At 39.0% G+C, this 12250-nt stretch overlaps 1 protein-coding gene across 4 annotated transcripts in view; it reads right to left on the bottom strand.

Annotated features, from left to right (window-relative positions):
- The window catches only part of LOC140737799 (interleukin-6 receptor subunit beta-like), a 93393-nt gene that overhangs the window by 26735 nt on the left and 54408 nt on the right, over positions 1 to 12250 (bottom strand). For all 4 annotated transcript variants that reach the window (XM_073064454.1, XM_073064451.1, XM_073064453.1 and 1 more), the window contains exon 10: positions 1989 to 2205. In XM_073064454.1, coding sequence (XP_072920555.1) covers positions 1989 to 2205 — 217 coding nt within the window. The remainder of the gene's footprint in view (positions 1 to 1988; positions 2206 to 12250) is intronic.

The following is a 12250-nucleotide window of genomic DNA, read 5'->3' as shown; positions in this document are numbered from 1 at the left end:
CCTGTTGACCGATCATCAGCCTCTCATGTCAATCTTCAACCCAAGAAAAGGCGTTCCAGTGATGACAACACAAAGGCTGCAGCAATGGTCTCTTTTCTTACGCCACATGTATGACATTGAGCACAAGGGGACCAAGCAACATAGCAACGCAGATGGTTTGTCATGTTTACCACTGCCAACTTCAGAGATAACTACACAAATGGATTCAGCAGAGGTCTTTCACACAACAATAGTTGAACAATCACCAGTGACAAACAGCCTCATTGAAAGAGAAACACGCAATGACTCTATGTTGTAAAAAGTGTATGACATCACAGTAAAGAGATGGCAAGTGCGTGATAACACACTGTTTCCAGCCTTCTCAGCGAGGAAGGAGCAGTTGTCAGTGTGTCGGGGAACACTAATGTGTGGTTCACGAGTTGCGATTCCTCCTAAGCTACGCACCAGAGTGCTAGAAGAACTGCACAAGGGGAACCTGGGTACCGTGAAGATGAAAAGTCTTGCCTGTGCCTCTGTGCGGTGGCCAAGAATCGATAAACAGATTGAGGCCTTGACCAAGAACTGCTCTGGATGTCAAAAGATCCAGAACGCACCACCACAGGCCCCTCTCCATCCATGGGAGTGGCTCTCATCACCATGGCAACAAGTGCACATCAACTTTGCTGGATCATTCATGGACTCTATCTTTTTCATCGCCGTCAATGCACATTCCAAATGGCCAGAGGTCATCAAAATGAAGACAACCACATCGGAAAAGACCATTACAGTTCTGAGGGCCATGTTCGCCAGGAATGGCATACCAGAGCAAATCTGCACAGACAATGGACGACACTTTGTCTCTGAAGAATTCCAAAGTTTTGTGAAGAACAATGGAATCAAGCACTTTACATCAGCCCCTTACCATCCATCCACAAATAGCTTGGCAGAAAGATTCGTGCAGACATTCAAGAAAGCCATTAAGGCAATGGACAGCGAAAATTGACCATGCAACTCAAGACAGACAACTTCTTCCTTGCCTGTTGTAATGCAGTACGTGCAACCACTAACCAGACTCCAGCGATGATGTTTCTAAACAGGAACCTGAGGTCCCGCATGGATCTTCTCAAACCAGATGTAAGGTGTGATGTAGAAAACAGACAGTTCAAACACTTGAATGTTAAGTCCACACGGAGCTTCAATGTGGGACAGTCAGTTCTTGCATGTGATTACCGAACTGAAAAGTGGCAGCTGAGTACAATTTCCGCCATAGACAGGCTGCTCCTTAAAATCGTGGATGTTTATTACAGAGGAGGTGTTCAACCTATTGATAATACTTGTCTTTATGTAGAACTGTACACACCTAATCACAGTGATCTTTCCTCTCCATGGCACTCTGTCTATTCTAAAATAAGAAGGAAGACCTGGGTTCAAATTTAATTTGGTTCATTGTCTGTGGTAGTGAAGTAGCAGCTAAGGACCACAAGGCCATATGTCAAAGGAGCAATGTGGCCATTGAGAATGCTCTGCCATTTAATCATGACTGACTTTAGAACGTGTCAATGTATTAATAGGATGAATGAAGACAATTTCAGATTTCCAGTTCAGTAATGTGACCAGCCATTAAGAGGCATTCAAGAAGTGCTTTAGAAAGGAATGCAATTGACACTTTTCTATACATTAGGGACTTTAAAGAAGCTCTTAGATATGTACATTGACAATAGAAAAATGAAGGTCTTTGTGGAAAGGAAGTGTTAGGTAGAACTTAGAATAAGCTGAAAGTTTGGCACATCATGGGGCAAAGGCCTGTACTTTGCTGTACTGTTCTACAGTATATTCTATGCTTCTCTGAACAAAGTTACAAACTGACAGAAATAGTAAATTAGGAGATGGGAAGAACAACGGAATTACACAAATGTTTATTTTGTATCATATTCCTGATAATAATTTGTTCTTCTACGTCTCCTGCAAAAAGATTTCAGTTAAGTAATTGTGATGCATTAAAAACATACCTGTCTGGTTTACAGCTGGAACTATCAAGACTGCCTTAGGAGAATCGCCCGCTGAATTATAAGCAATGACAGTTACAACGTGTGCTTCATGTGTCAGCAACAAGGAATAATTCAAAGATGTTGTGTTATCCTGTTGCACCAATGTTTGATCCCATCGTTTCTCAGACCATATCCTGTATCCCAAAATGATTCCATTTGCTATAGACTTGTTCAAAGCCTGCGTCAAAAAATAGATCATTTCCTGTCAGTTCCCATGGCATAGACTGTGAATTTGCTGTAAAACTGTGCTATGATTCATTGTTCCTGGTGTTGTACTTAAGATTTCAAGGCTGCTAGTCTCTATAGAAATAGAACAAGAGGAATCTGTTGATGCAGGAGGGAGGGCTTCAAGTTTTTGGGAAGCTCATCTGCGGTAGATGTGACATTCACAAGAAGAAGTTACATTAAAACAAATGCGACAAATGTCTTATTAGGGAAGTGTTGGATTCAACTGTATAATTATTTTCCTTGTAGTTTACCTTTCTTATTGCCCTGAAGTCTTTCATGTAAAGACTTGTAATACTTGTAATTCTTCAGTGATTTTTTTATTGGTTGTAATTGCAGGTGTCACATTACTTGAATGGGAGTATCATATTGGATAATTCAAGCAATTCAATTTGAATAGGATATCTGTTATCAGCAATTTGGTATACAAGGGCCAGATCATGTTAATTCAGTTTCTTTTCCTCTTTTGTCTTGAATCTTTGTTCCTTTTCCTGCCACTAGGACCTTTATGCTCTCTTCTATCTTGCCTTTTCTCATTTTTTCTTTGTTTTTGTAACACTTAATAAATGATTGTAAACAACAAGTTTACGCCTCATTCTTGACTTATGAAGATCCTCAGATCAAAAACATTGACAGCCAACAATTTTAATGTGATTGGCAGAATGGTTACAAAGGTTAAGGTCTTGGAAGAATCCTAGATGAAATGGAAACATTTGTGTGCATATTTAAATAAGAGGTAATACCTTCCTCCTAATTTTGCAATTTATCTGAGAAATCACCTATTTCTTGCTCCAATACACTATCTAGTGGATGTTTAAGAGTAAAGGAAAATCATATTATACTTTGCTATTCTGGGAAAGTCAGATCTGCGCTACAATTAACATCATACTCAAATTAAAATTGTACTACCCCGTGGAGCATCTGGGAAACCTCCCAATTGTAATCTAGTGCTTATAAAAAACATTCAGATTGCAATCCAATGAGAAAAAAATTATAGTTTGCAAACCAATAATATTTTGATTGCAATCCTACAAAATACCAATTGTAGACCTACAAATTTAATTGCCATTGTACAAAATTCCAATTGCAATCTGAAAATAAAATTTTGATTGCAATCCCAAAATAATATTCTAATCACATTCCTAATGTTCCGACTGCAATTCTAAAATGATATTCCAATCGCAACCCTAAAAAGATAATTCTGATCACAATCCTATGATATTTTGATTGAAATCCAATAATATCTTGATGTAATTCAACAGTATTTCAATCCCAGTCAAGCAAACACGGAAAATACATGCAAATTAAATGGTACTTGTGATTAAATTGAGACAATGGCCGAAGTTGTGAAACCTACACCGGAAAAGGGAGAGCTGAATCTTCAGTTATGTGTGAACAGACGACTGAGGATTTGAAATCTCATATTTTAATTTGATGAGATTAATGAAAATCTCAGCATGAAATATATCATCAATGTTGACTCTATTAAGAAGACACTTGACAAGATGCAGAGAATGCCCGACAGAAAGGAAAAACCTGGATTGATTTTAGCAATCTCATTGCATTTAAAGATGTGAGTTAGCGGAAGAAGTGAGGAGGTTAACTGAACAAGTGGAAAAGGAAAGGGAAAACTGTGATAAACTATAAAAACAGTATGGCAGAGAGGGGTAAAAAGTCTAAAGAGCAAATCTCTACATTAACTGAACGAATGAAAGAACAACATCACAAGTGTAATTGAATCAAAATGTATTGTATGGGGCTTCAAAATAAACTGTAGCAATATCAGAAAACTTAACAGGGATCTCAAGTGGGCAATCCTGCCAGGGGCACTTCTCCTTGAGAAACATTCCCTACATTGGACTGTCCTCCAAGACAATGCCATCATTCAAACACTGAGGAATTACCGGATAGACATGACATGGACTTTACAGTGACTTCTAGCCATTTAAGTGGGGATGACAGTGATGGAAAAATTAGCATTGTCAGCCATGTCACAGCTTGGTACCAAGACAGTGAAAACACACAGGACTGAAAGTGGATCTATGAAAGGAAGCAGATGGTTTTCCATCAACCACCTTAACTGGTAATGATTGAAATATGGTCCAAAGAAATGCAACATCCTAAAAAAAAGTAAGTTTAAAGACCTGGGCTGCGCATCAACATATAAGAATATATACAATCTGTACCCTTTATGATGGTATCCAAATTCTGGCTACTATGTTGGCTTCTCAGCAAAACAGACAGTTGACTCCACGTTTGCAACAACATAGGAGATGATAAACAAAATGAACAAGGTGGTTGGGATGCTATTAAGAGGTGATTGGAAGAACAAGTCCCAATATAAACTGATTGGAAGAAAGTGGTTGATTGCAAGCAAATTATTTCAGTGGATGTTTCTGAATATGAGGAATGCAACAAGACAATGTGATTAAATTATTCAGAAATTCCAGGAATAAATGAAAATTAACATTGAGGATTCTCTATGTGTCCTTTGAAATCAACTTTTATGGATGGTTTGAAACCAGATATTTCCAAAATGGTGAAGTTGAGAAAACCAAATTGGGGTGAAGTTGGTGTTCCATATAGTGAGCTAGCAAGCCGACAGACAAGTGGAAGGAAATATCAAGATCGGAAGATGATCAGTGAGTCAGCCACTGACCATGAATCAACAGTCATTGCTTGCTAGTCAACAGCCGCAGCTGCGGCAGATCAGCCAACAGCCAATGCTCACTAACCTACAGAAAAAATGGGGCTGCCTTTCACCACAGAAATCTCAGTCTAAGCCACACCTCCAAGACCAATCCCCTAAAACAAAATGTCTTTGTTGTGGTAAAAAAATGACTTTGGGCTATTCATTGTTGGTATAGGAAACAAGGTGGAAAACAGAAACAAGCTGAACAAGTTCAATCCTCTGCCCCACAAAAGTTGGGAGATCCTGACCCGATTATATGGTTTCAACAAGCAATGTTGGGTGTAGTGGACGTATTGTTGAATTCAAAAATGTTTAAGCTCTTCACTACAGCCTTTGTTTCTTGCCTTGATGGAGCAAGCACCAGACAACTTATATGTTAATTTATTAATTGGGAATGAATGTGCTGAATACTCTTTAGACTATGATGACCACGACTGTGCCATGAAAATGCAAATTATAACAAAGAAACGCCTGGTGAGCTCAGATCTGATTCTGTACACCAATAGCCCCTTAGTGCCTGAGGGAGGAACTTTAATGGCTGTATGGGCAGCTGTTTCTGAAGCCGAAGTGCTGTTATCAGGAAGCATGTCTTCTGGTACCTCTGTGCAACAAGCAGAATTGAAAGATCTGATTGAAGCTTGTAAGATGACAGAAGGAATATCAGCTAATATCTGCATTGATTCTTGAGGTGTTTTTGGATTTGTTTATGACTTTGGAAACTCATGGAGCCAAAAGGATTTCTTACAACTGTAAGAACCCCAATCAAGAATGGCCAACTAGTACAGGAACTTATGGATGACATCAGAAGTTACTGTATTAAAATGTAAAAGCCAGTCCAAATTGACCACAATGGAAAGCCGTGGAAATGCATTTGCAGGTGAAATTGCAAAAAGGGCAGCACACGAAGGAGTAAAGGAAATAAAAGAAGTACTGGGAAGCAGACAACTAGAATTATGGAAACGAATTGAACTCTGTATCACTGACAAACATACAAGATATTTGGGAGATACAGGCACAATGCTCTAACAATGAAAAGTGGTTTTGGATGGAGAATGGTGGCGGTTAAACAGTGAAGGAACGTGGAATCCAAAGTTCAGGGCACAGATTCGACAAACAGTTGAAGGATGCATAATGCACCAGAAAACAAATCCTGGAGCAGTGGAAAAGCAACCTGAAATAAGTGTTCCTGCCTCACCTGGTCCATTTTTACACTACAAGTGTACTGCATTACTTTGCCAAAGCATCAGAGACACTCAGACATGCTGGTAATAGTGGACAACATTTCAAGATGGGTGAAAAATATTCCAGCAAGGAAAGCCACTGCCACACACACAGCAAAAACTATCAACAAGGACCATTTTCCTAGATGAGGATTGTCATGCCACATTGATTCTGACCAAGGAATACATTTTTCACTGGGAGTGTTTAACAGGAATTATGTCAATTGATGAATATTGAATGGTCTTTTCATGGACCACATCAGCCAGAGTCATCAGGACAAGTCAAACAAATGAATGAAATCATCAAACAATGACTAGGTATCATGAGGAAGGCATACCATGTCTACAGCAACTCCTATGGTCTTGTGTAGTGTTCAAACAACCTCAAACAAGAAAACTAAGTTAAGTCCATTTGAGGTAGTAACAGGACAACCCACATCATTGCCAGAAGCTCTTGATCTCAGAGGGGCTGATATACATATTATGGCAGACAGTTTAATTAACAATTGAGTGAAATTAACCTAAGCTGTACAGTCAACATCTCAACAGGTTTTTGCCACTTGGAGTGATCCAACAGAACGAGAACACACCCTGATTCCTTTAGAGAGGGTCCTATTTTTTAAACATCGCAAAGAGAACCACTTGATAGGAAGGTCCTTATCGAGTGCTGTTAATTACCAACTCAGCAGTGAAAGTAGAAGATGTAAGTAAGTGGACACATGACAGCTAAAGCTGAGGCTAAAGTGCTAGCAACTGAGAGAACAAAAACTGAGTTTAATATGCTGACTCAGTGCCTACACTGCTGGGCTGCAGTGAACAAATCACTAATAAGCCAAACTTTGAACAGAGTCGATAACTACTGGACATTATGAAGATTATTCTAATATTATTTGTTGCTGGTTATATTTCTATAAATTTTCCCTGCTCACAATGTGTCAATTGAGATGTGTACTTGCAGGTATCACATGTATTTGCTGATCTGCTGATGCCTCTAGCTGTTTTGTATGTCAATGTACACCGCTCACTTCAAAATAGACACCATGCATAAGATGGTTCTTCAAAATTGTGTGGCATTAAATCTTCTCTTAGTGCTTAAGGGGGAGACATGTACAGTTATAGGCAAGGAATGCTGTACTTATATACTGTACCTGGCAAGTTGGAAGACATAACTGATATGGCTGATCATATTTGTAAAGGAACAGCTCAAATACATCAATCTGATGGATGAGATTTCTTTAACCGGATTCAATTAAATCTAGAAAGCTGAGGTTACTCAATATTGCATGCCATGAAATTTGTCCTATATGTCAACATAATTTACATATTTTTTTACTTGTATAAGGGCAATCATTAACATGTTCAAACACGTGTAAGTGAGCCTACTTACAAAGTCAATCTACCTTAACAATGACATAATCCCTCACTATTTCTATAAATTAGTAAATATTTGATAACTTTATACTTAATATAGTATCACAAATTTTTCTACCCCAGAATTTTCAGATGTAATCATTCTAAATGTGTAATTTGGAATCATTGGGAGGATTGTTGGATTAGTCTACATATTTGTTATTTTTCTTGTAGTTTAACTTTCTTATGCTGATGAGGATCAGGGGGTATGGAGAGAAAGCAGGTACAGGGTTCTGAGTTGGATGATCAGCCATGATCATAATGAACGGCGGTGCAGGCTCGAAGGGCCAAATGGCCTACTCCTGCACCTATTTTCTATGTTTCTATGTTCCTATGCTTGTTTGTATCTGTATACAATTACCTACATACCTTCAATTGTTCAGTGATTTTTAGTGGTTACGGTTGTGGGTATTGCATTACTTGAGTGGGTGTGATCTTATTCAAGCAATGGACTTTGAATGGAATGTCTGTTATCAGCAATTTGCCATAAGAGGACCAGACCACGTTGGCTTGGTCTCTTTTGCTCTTCCGTCTCTTTTGTCTCTCGTCTTTGTTCCTTTCCTCACCATTAGGGTCTTGATGTTTTCTGCTATCTTGCCTTTTCTCATTCCTTCTTTATTCTTGTAACACTGAATGAATGATCATAAGCAACAAGATTTATGACTCATTCTTGACTTCCAAAGAACTCCAGACAAATAAACATAGTGATCCAGCAGAAGTTTGCTGGTACAAGGTGGGACGGTTTGAGCTGGGAGTTCAGAAGTTGGGGAGAGACTGACTCATACATAGAAAGAGACAAGACATGTCCAGGGCAATGTGTTGGCAGAGTCAAGAGGCGAAGCATGGGAGAGCCAATAGGCTTAACTGTATTTATTTAACTCCATTTAGACCTCACAGTTAAGACAGGGGAGCTGAGAGCATGTATCTACGTATGGGATTCTGATACATTACAGACACATGGGCAGGACTGACAGCTCAATGTCTGGAATAGTGATGTTAATGGTGCAAAAGAGGAAGGAACGTTGTACTGCTGATCGGGGAGAGCAGTGTGTTAGCAATTAGGGCATCTGTTTGAAGGATCATCTAATGAGGCAATATGGATAGAAATTAAGAATAAAAAAGGAGGGGTCGCCTGAATGGGGTTAGACTACAGGCCTCCCAAAAGCCAGTGGGAATTAGAAGAACGCATATGTAAGTATGTAGGAGTGTCGACAAAAATCAACACAGATGTAATTACTTCTAATGTACACTTTATTCCTCCACAAACAAATGGCGATGTCGAACATATATCAGAAAAAGAAACCCTGCCCCCAGAACATAATAACGTAAAAATAACACATAACATACTCAGCAAACTTAACCCTTAACTGTCCGGGTAAATTCTGCCTCATAAAATTAAGGAGTCCTTATAAGTAGAACACAGAAGAACGTAAGTGCAATAGTGCCATAGTAGTAGAGGATTTTAATTTAGAACATAGAACAGTGCTGCACAGGAATAGGCCATTCAGTCTATAATGTTTCCTTCAAACATGACTCCATTGTAAAACAGTATCATCTGCCTACACAAAGTACACATTCTTCTAATCCTTGCCTTTTCATCTAACTGACTAAATGCTTCATAAATGGTGCTTTTGTATCTTTTCCACCACTTCCCCTGGTAGCAAGTTCCAAGTACCCACCATCATCTCTCTCTCACCATAAACTAATGCTCTATTATACTTGACAAAGCCATCCTGGGAAAAACTATTCTAACTATCTACCTTGTCTATGTCCCTTATAGTTTTATACACTTCTATCAGGTTGCCCAAACTCCTATGTTCCAGTGAAAACAATGAAAGTTCGTCTAAGCTTTCCTTTTTTATAATAACCTGCAATACAAGCAGCATCCTGGTGAACCTCTGCAGCATTCGCTCCAAAGCCTCCACATCTTTCCTGTAATGGAGTGATCCATACTCCACAGAATACTCCAAAGTTGGCCTAACCCAGCTTTTATATTCTTCTCAACTTTCATACTCAAGGCAAGCACATCACTCACATTCTTAGCCACCCGATCAATTTGCCTTCCCACTTTCAGGGATCTGTGGACTTGTACAACAAGACTTTTCTGTACATCAATGCTACTATACATCCTGCTATTTACTTTCTTCTTGCGTTTGACCTCCCAAAATGACCACTTCACAATTCTCCAGATTAAACTCCATCTGCCATTTCTTGGCCCAAGTTTCCAATTGATCTATAATCTGCCATATACTTTGACAAAGACTTCTGTAATATTGACTGGTTGATGGTCCCTAGTTGAAGTGACTTCAAGTTCTTAACTACATTCAAGAGAATCTTCTGAAGCCGCATTTAGAGTGCCCTACTAGGGAGGGGGCTGTACTTGACATCATAGGGAATGAGAATGGACAAGTGATCAAAGAGTCTGTGGAGAAACCTTTTGGGAACAGTAATAATGGGATGCTAAGCTTCAGGGTCATCACAGAAAAAGAAAATGCTGATACTTGAGTTAGGGCCCTAAACAAAGGCAAGGTGGATTTCTCATGTGACATGGGATCTGCAGAGTATGAGAGGTAGACAAGGGTAACCGTGAGGGAAGGAAACAAGACCAGATTTGTGGAAGGCATTTAAACAATGGTCAAAGTTCAGAGACAACATGCTAAGAAGAAAGTTAGCAGAGATCTGGGGATGTAACGATTTCATATAAAGGGTGGTGAATATTTTTAACAAGCTGCAGCAGACATGGTAGAGGCAGATATGGTTACAACAGTTAAAAGCATTTGGGCAGCTACTTACATAGAGAATATATGGAGAGATTTGGACATAATATGGGCAAATAATATTAGCATAGACGGGCACTGATAAGATGGGCTGAAAGGAACATTTTCTGTGGTCTACATTTCCATAATTACATGATGTAATAATTTAGAAAAAAGATTATAATATCCTCCTCGACTGCTGAGTTTTACAGAATTTGACTGTCTATATTTCCTATGAACCCTTTTGCTTGCACAATTTAGCAGCAAAAATTTCTCAGAAGAATACAACTTTTGTCACTGAAGTTGCATAAGTCAACACAAATATTTCAAAAGTCAGCTTTAATTATGTACCAAACACGATGTTAATTTATTTTTCCCATTTAAATTGAACTTTAGTTGAACTTTACCGATAACAGGAATCTTAGCCACTAAGTAAGAAATGGTCAAGGACAAACATTTGCTAAGTATGCTCAGATTGTGACAATGGGCTGAAAACTGCACAGCTTAAGTGTTCAGACGGTGGGGGAGGGCATCAGAGGAACTAAACAGCTGCAAGTGATCTGCTTGTTTAATAGAAAACAGCTCATGGGAAGGGCATGCCTGGAATCTATGGACACAACCCAATTAAGGCATCAAACTTAAGAAATCAAAGTGATTACTGGGAACAGAATAGAAGAACTGGGATCTTCTATTTGTACACTCAGTCAGTAGTGAGCATACTTTCAATACCTAGAAGGCATTCCTAAATTGCTTTAAGGAGTTTTATAAACATTTTCTGTATGATGAATCTAAAATCAAAATCAAGTTCATCATCACTGTAGGCTATTGGGCAAGGAAATGAATAATTTTTGTAAAAATAAAAGACTTTCGCTACATCAGCTCTTTCATACCATAGTGTTGGACATCTTTCTTCCAGCACCAGAACTTACACCCAGACTTTCTCCTATCTCTGGTCTAGTGGTGACATGACCCTAAACCATTGACAGCATTGTCCTGTTGCCCACACTACTGCTGTTCTCTGCTGCACCACAAAACTTAATGATAGGGTTCAATTGGGTAGTGTGAACCGTTGCAAACTCTCCAAATCTAAGGCTAGAATTTCAATTTTTTTGACCCTTTGCTAACTCAAATAGAGCAATTTAATTAAAATTTTAAAATGGCTGCCGGGTATATGGTAAGTAAAATTGTTATATTCAATTCGTTATCAGTTTAACTTAAATTGCACCTGCAATTAAAGCAGAATGACTAGTGTGTCCCAAGGGCCAGCTCTGTTTGACATTGCCATGATTCATATCGCATGCAACAGACTACACCAGGCAACTGGTGAGCTTGGTGATTTTTTAAAAAATGTAAATGTTGAAAATATAACACAAAAAGAAACAGAAAATGCTTGAAATACTCAATAGGCCAGGCTACATCTGTGAGAAGAGAAACGGAGTTAACTTTCTATGTCAAAGAATTGTTGTCAGAACAGGGAAGGGGACAAGTTAAGCTTGTCATGCTACAGGGAGGGTGGGGGTGAGTGGAAGTCTCTGACAGGGTAAAAATGGGGTAACCAATGTGTGAACAAGGTGATCTGGTCAGTGTGTGAATAGGAGCAGTTTGAGATCAAGAACTTAGATAAAGGAACAAGGACAAAACTCCTAGTTTCATAGGAGGTGCAAAATGTAGACAGAGACAAAATGCTCAGCAATTCGGGCTGGGCATGTCCTCCACTAAGTGGGAGAGGGACCACAATAAACAAGCTGAGGCAACAAATGAGGATGACTGGTACAAACAGAGAAATCAAGTTATAGTAGATTGCAATACAGAACCTAAAAGGCAAACAAAAGGTAACATACAGTTCCCCAAGTTGCATAGGGCTTCATTATAACAGAGCAATGGCCTGCGGAGTGAGACACCAGGCAAGGTCATTTGATT

This window comes from Hemitrygon akajei, chromosome 13 (assembly GCF_048418815.1).
Source record: "Hemitrygon akajei chromosome 13, sHemAka1.3, whole genome shotgun sequence".
NCBI lineage: Eukaryota > Metazoa > Chordata > Chondrichthyes > Myliobatiformes > Dasyatidae > Hemitrygon > Hemitrygon akajei.
The sequence above is the reverse complement of the archived record's forward strand: the minus strand, read 5'-3'. Positions and strand labels throughout refer to the sequence as shown.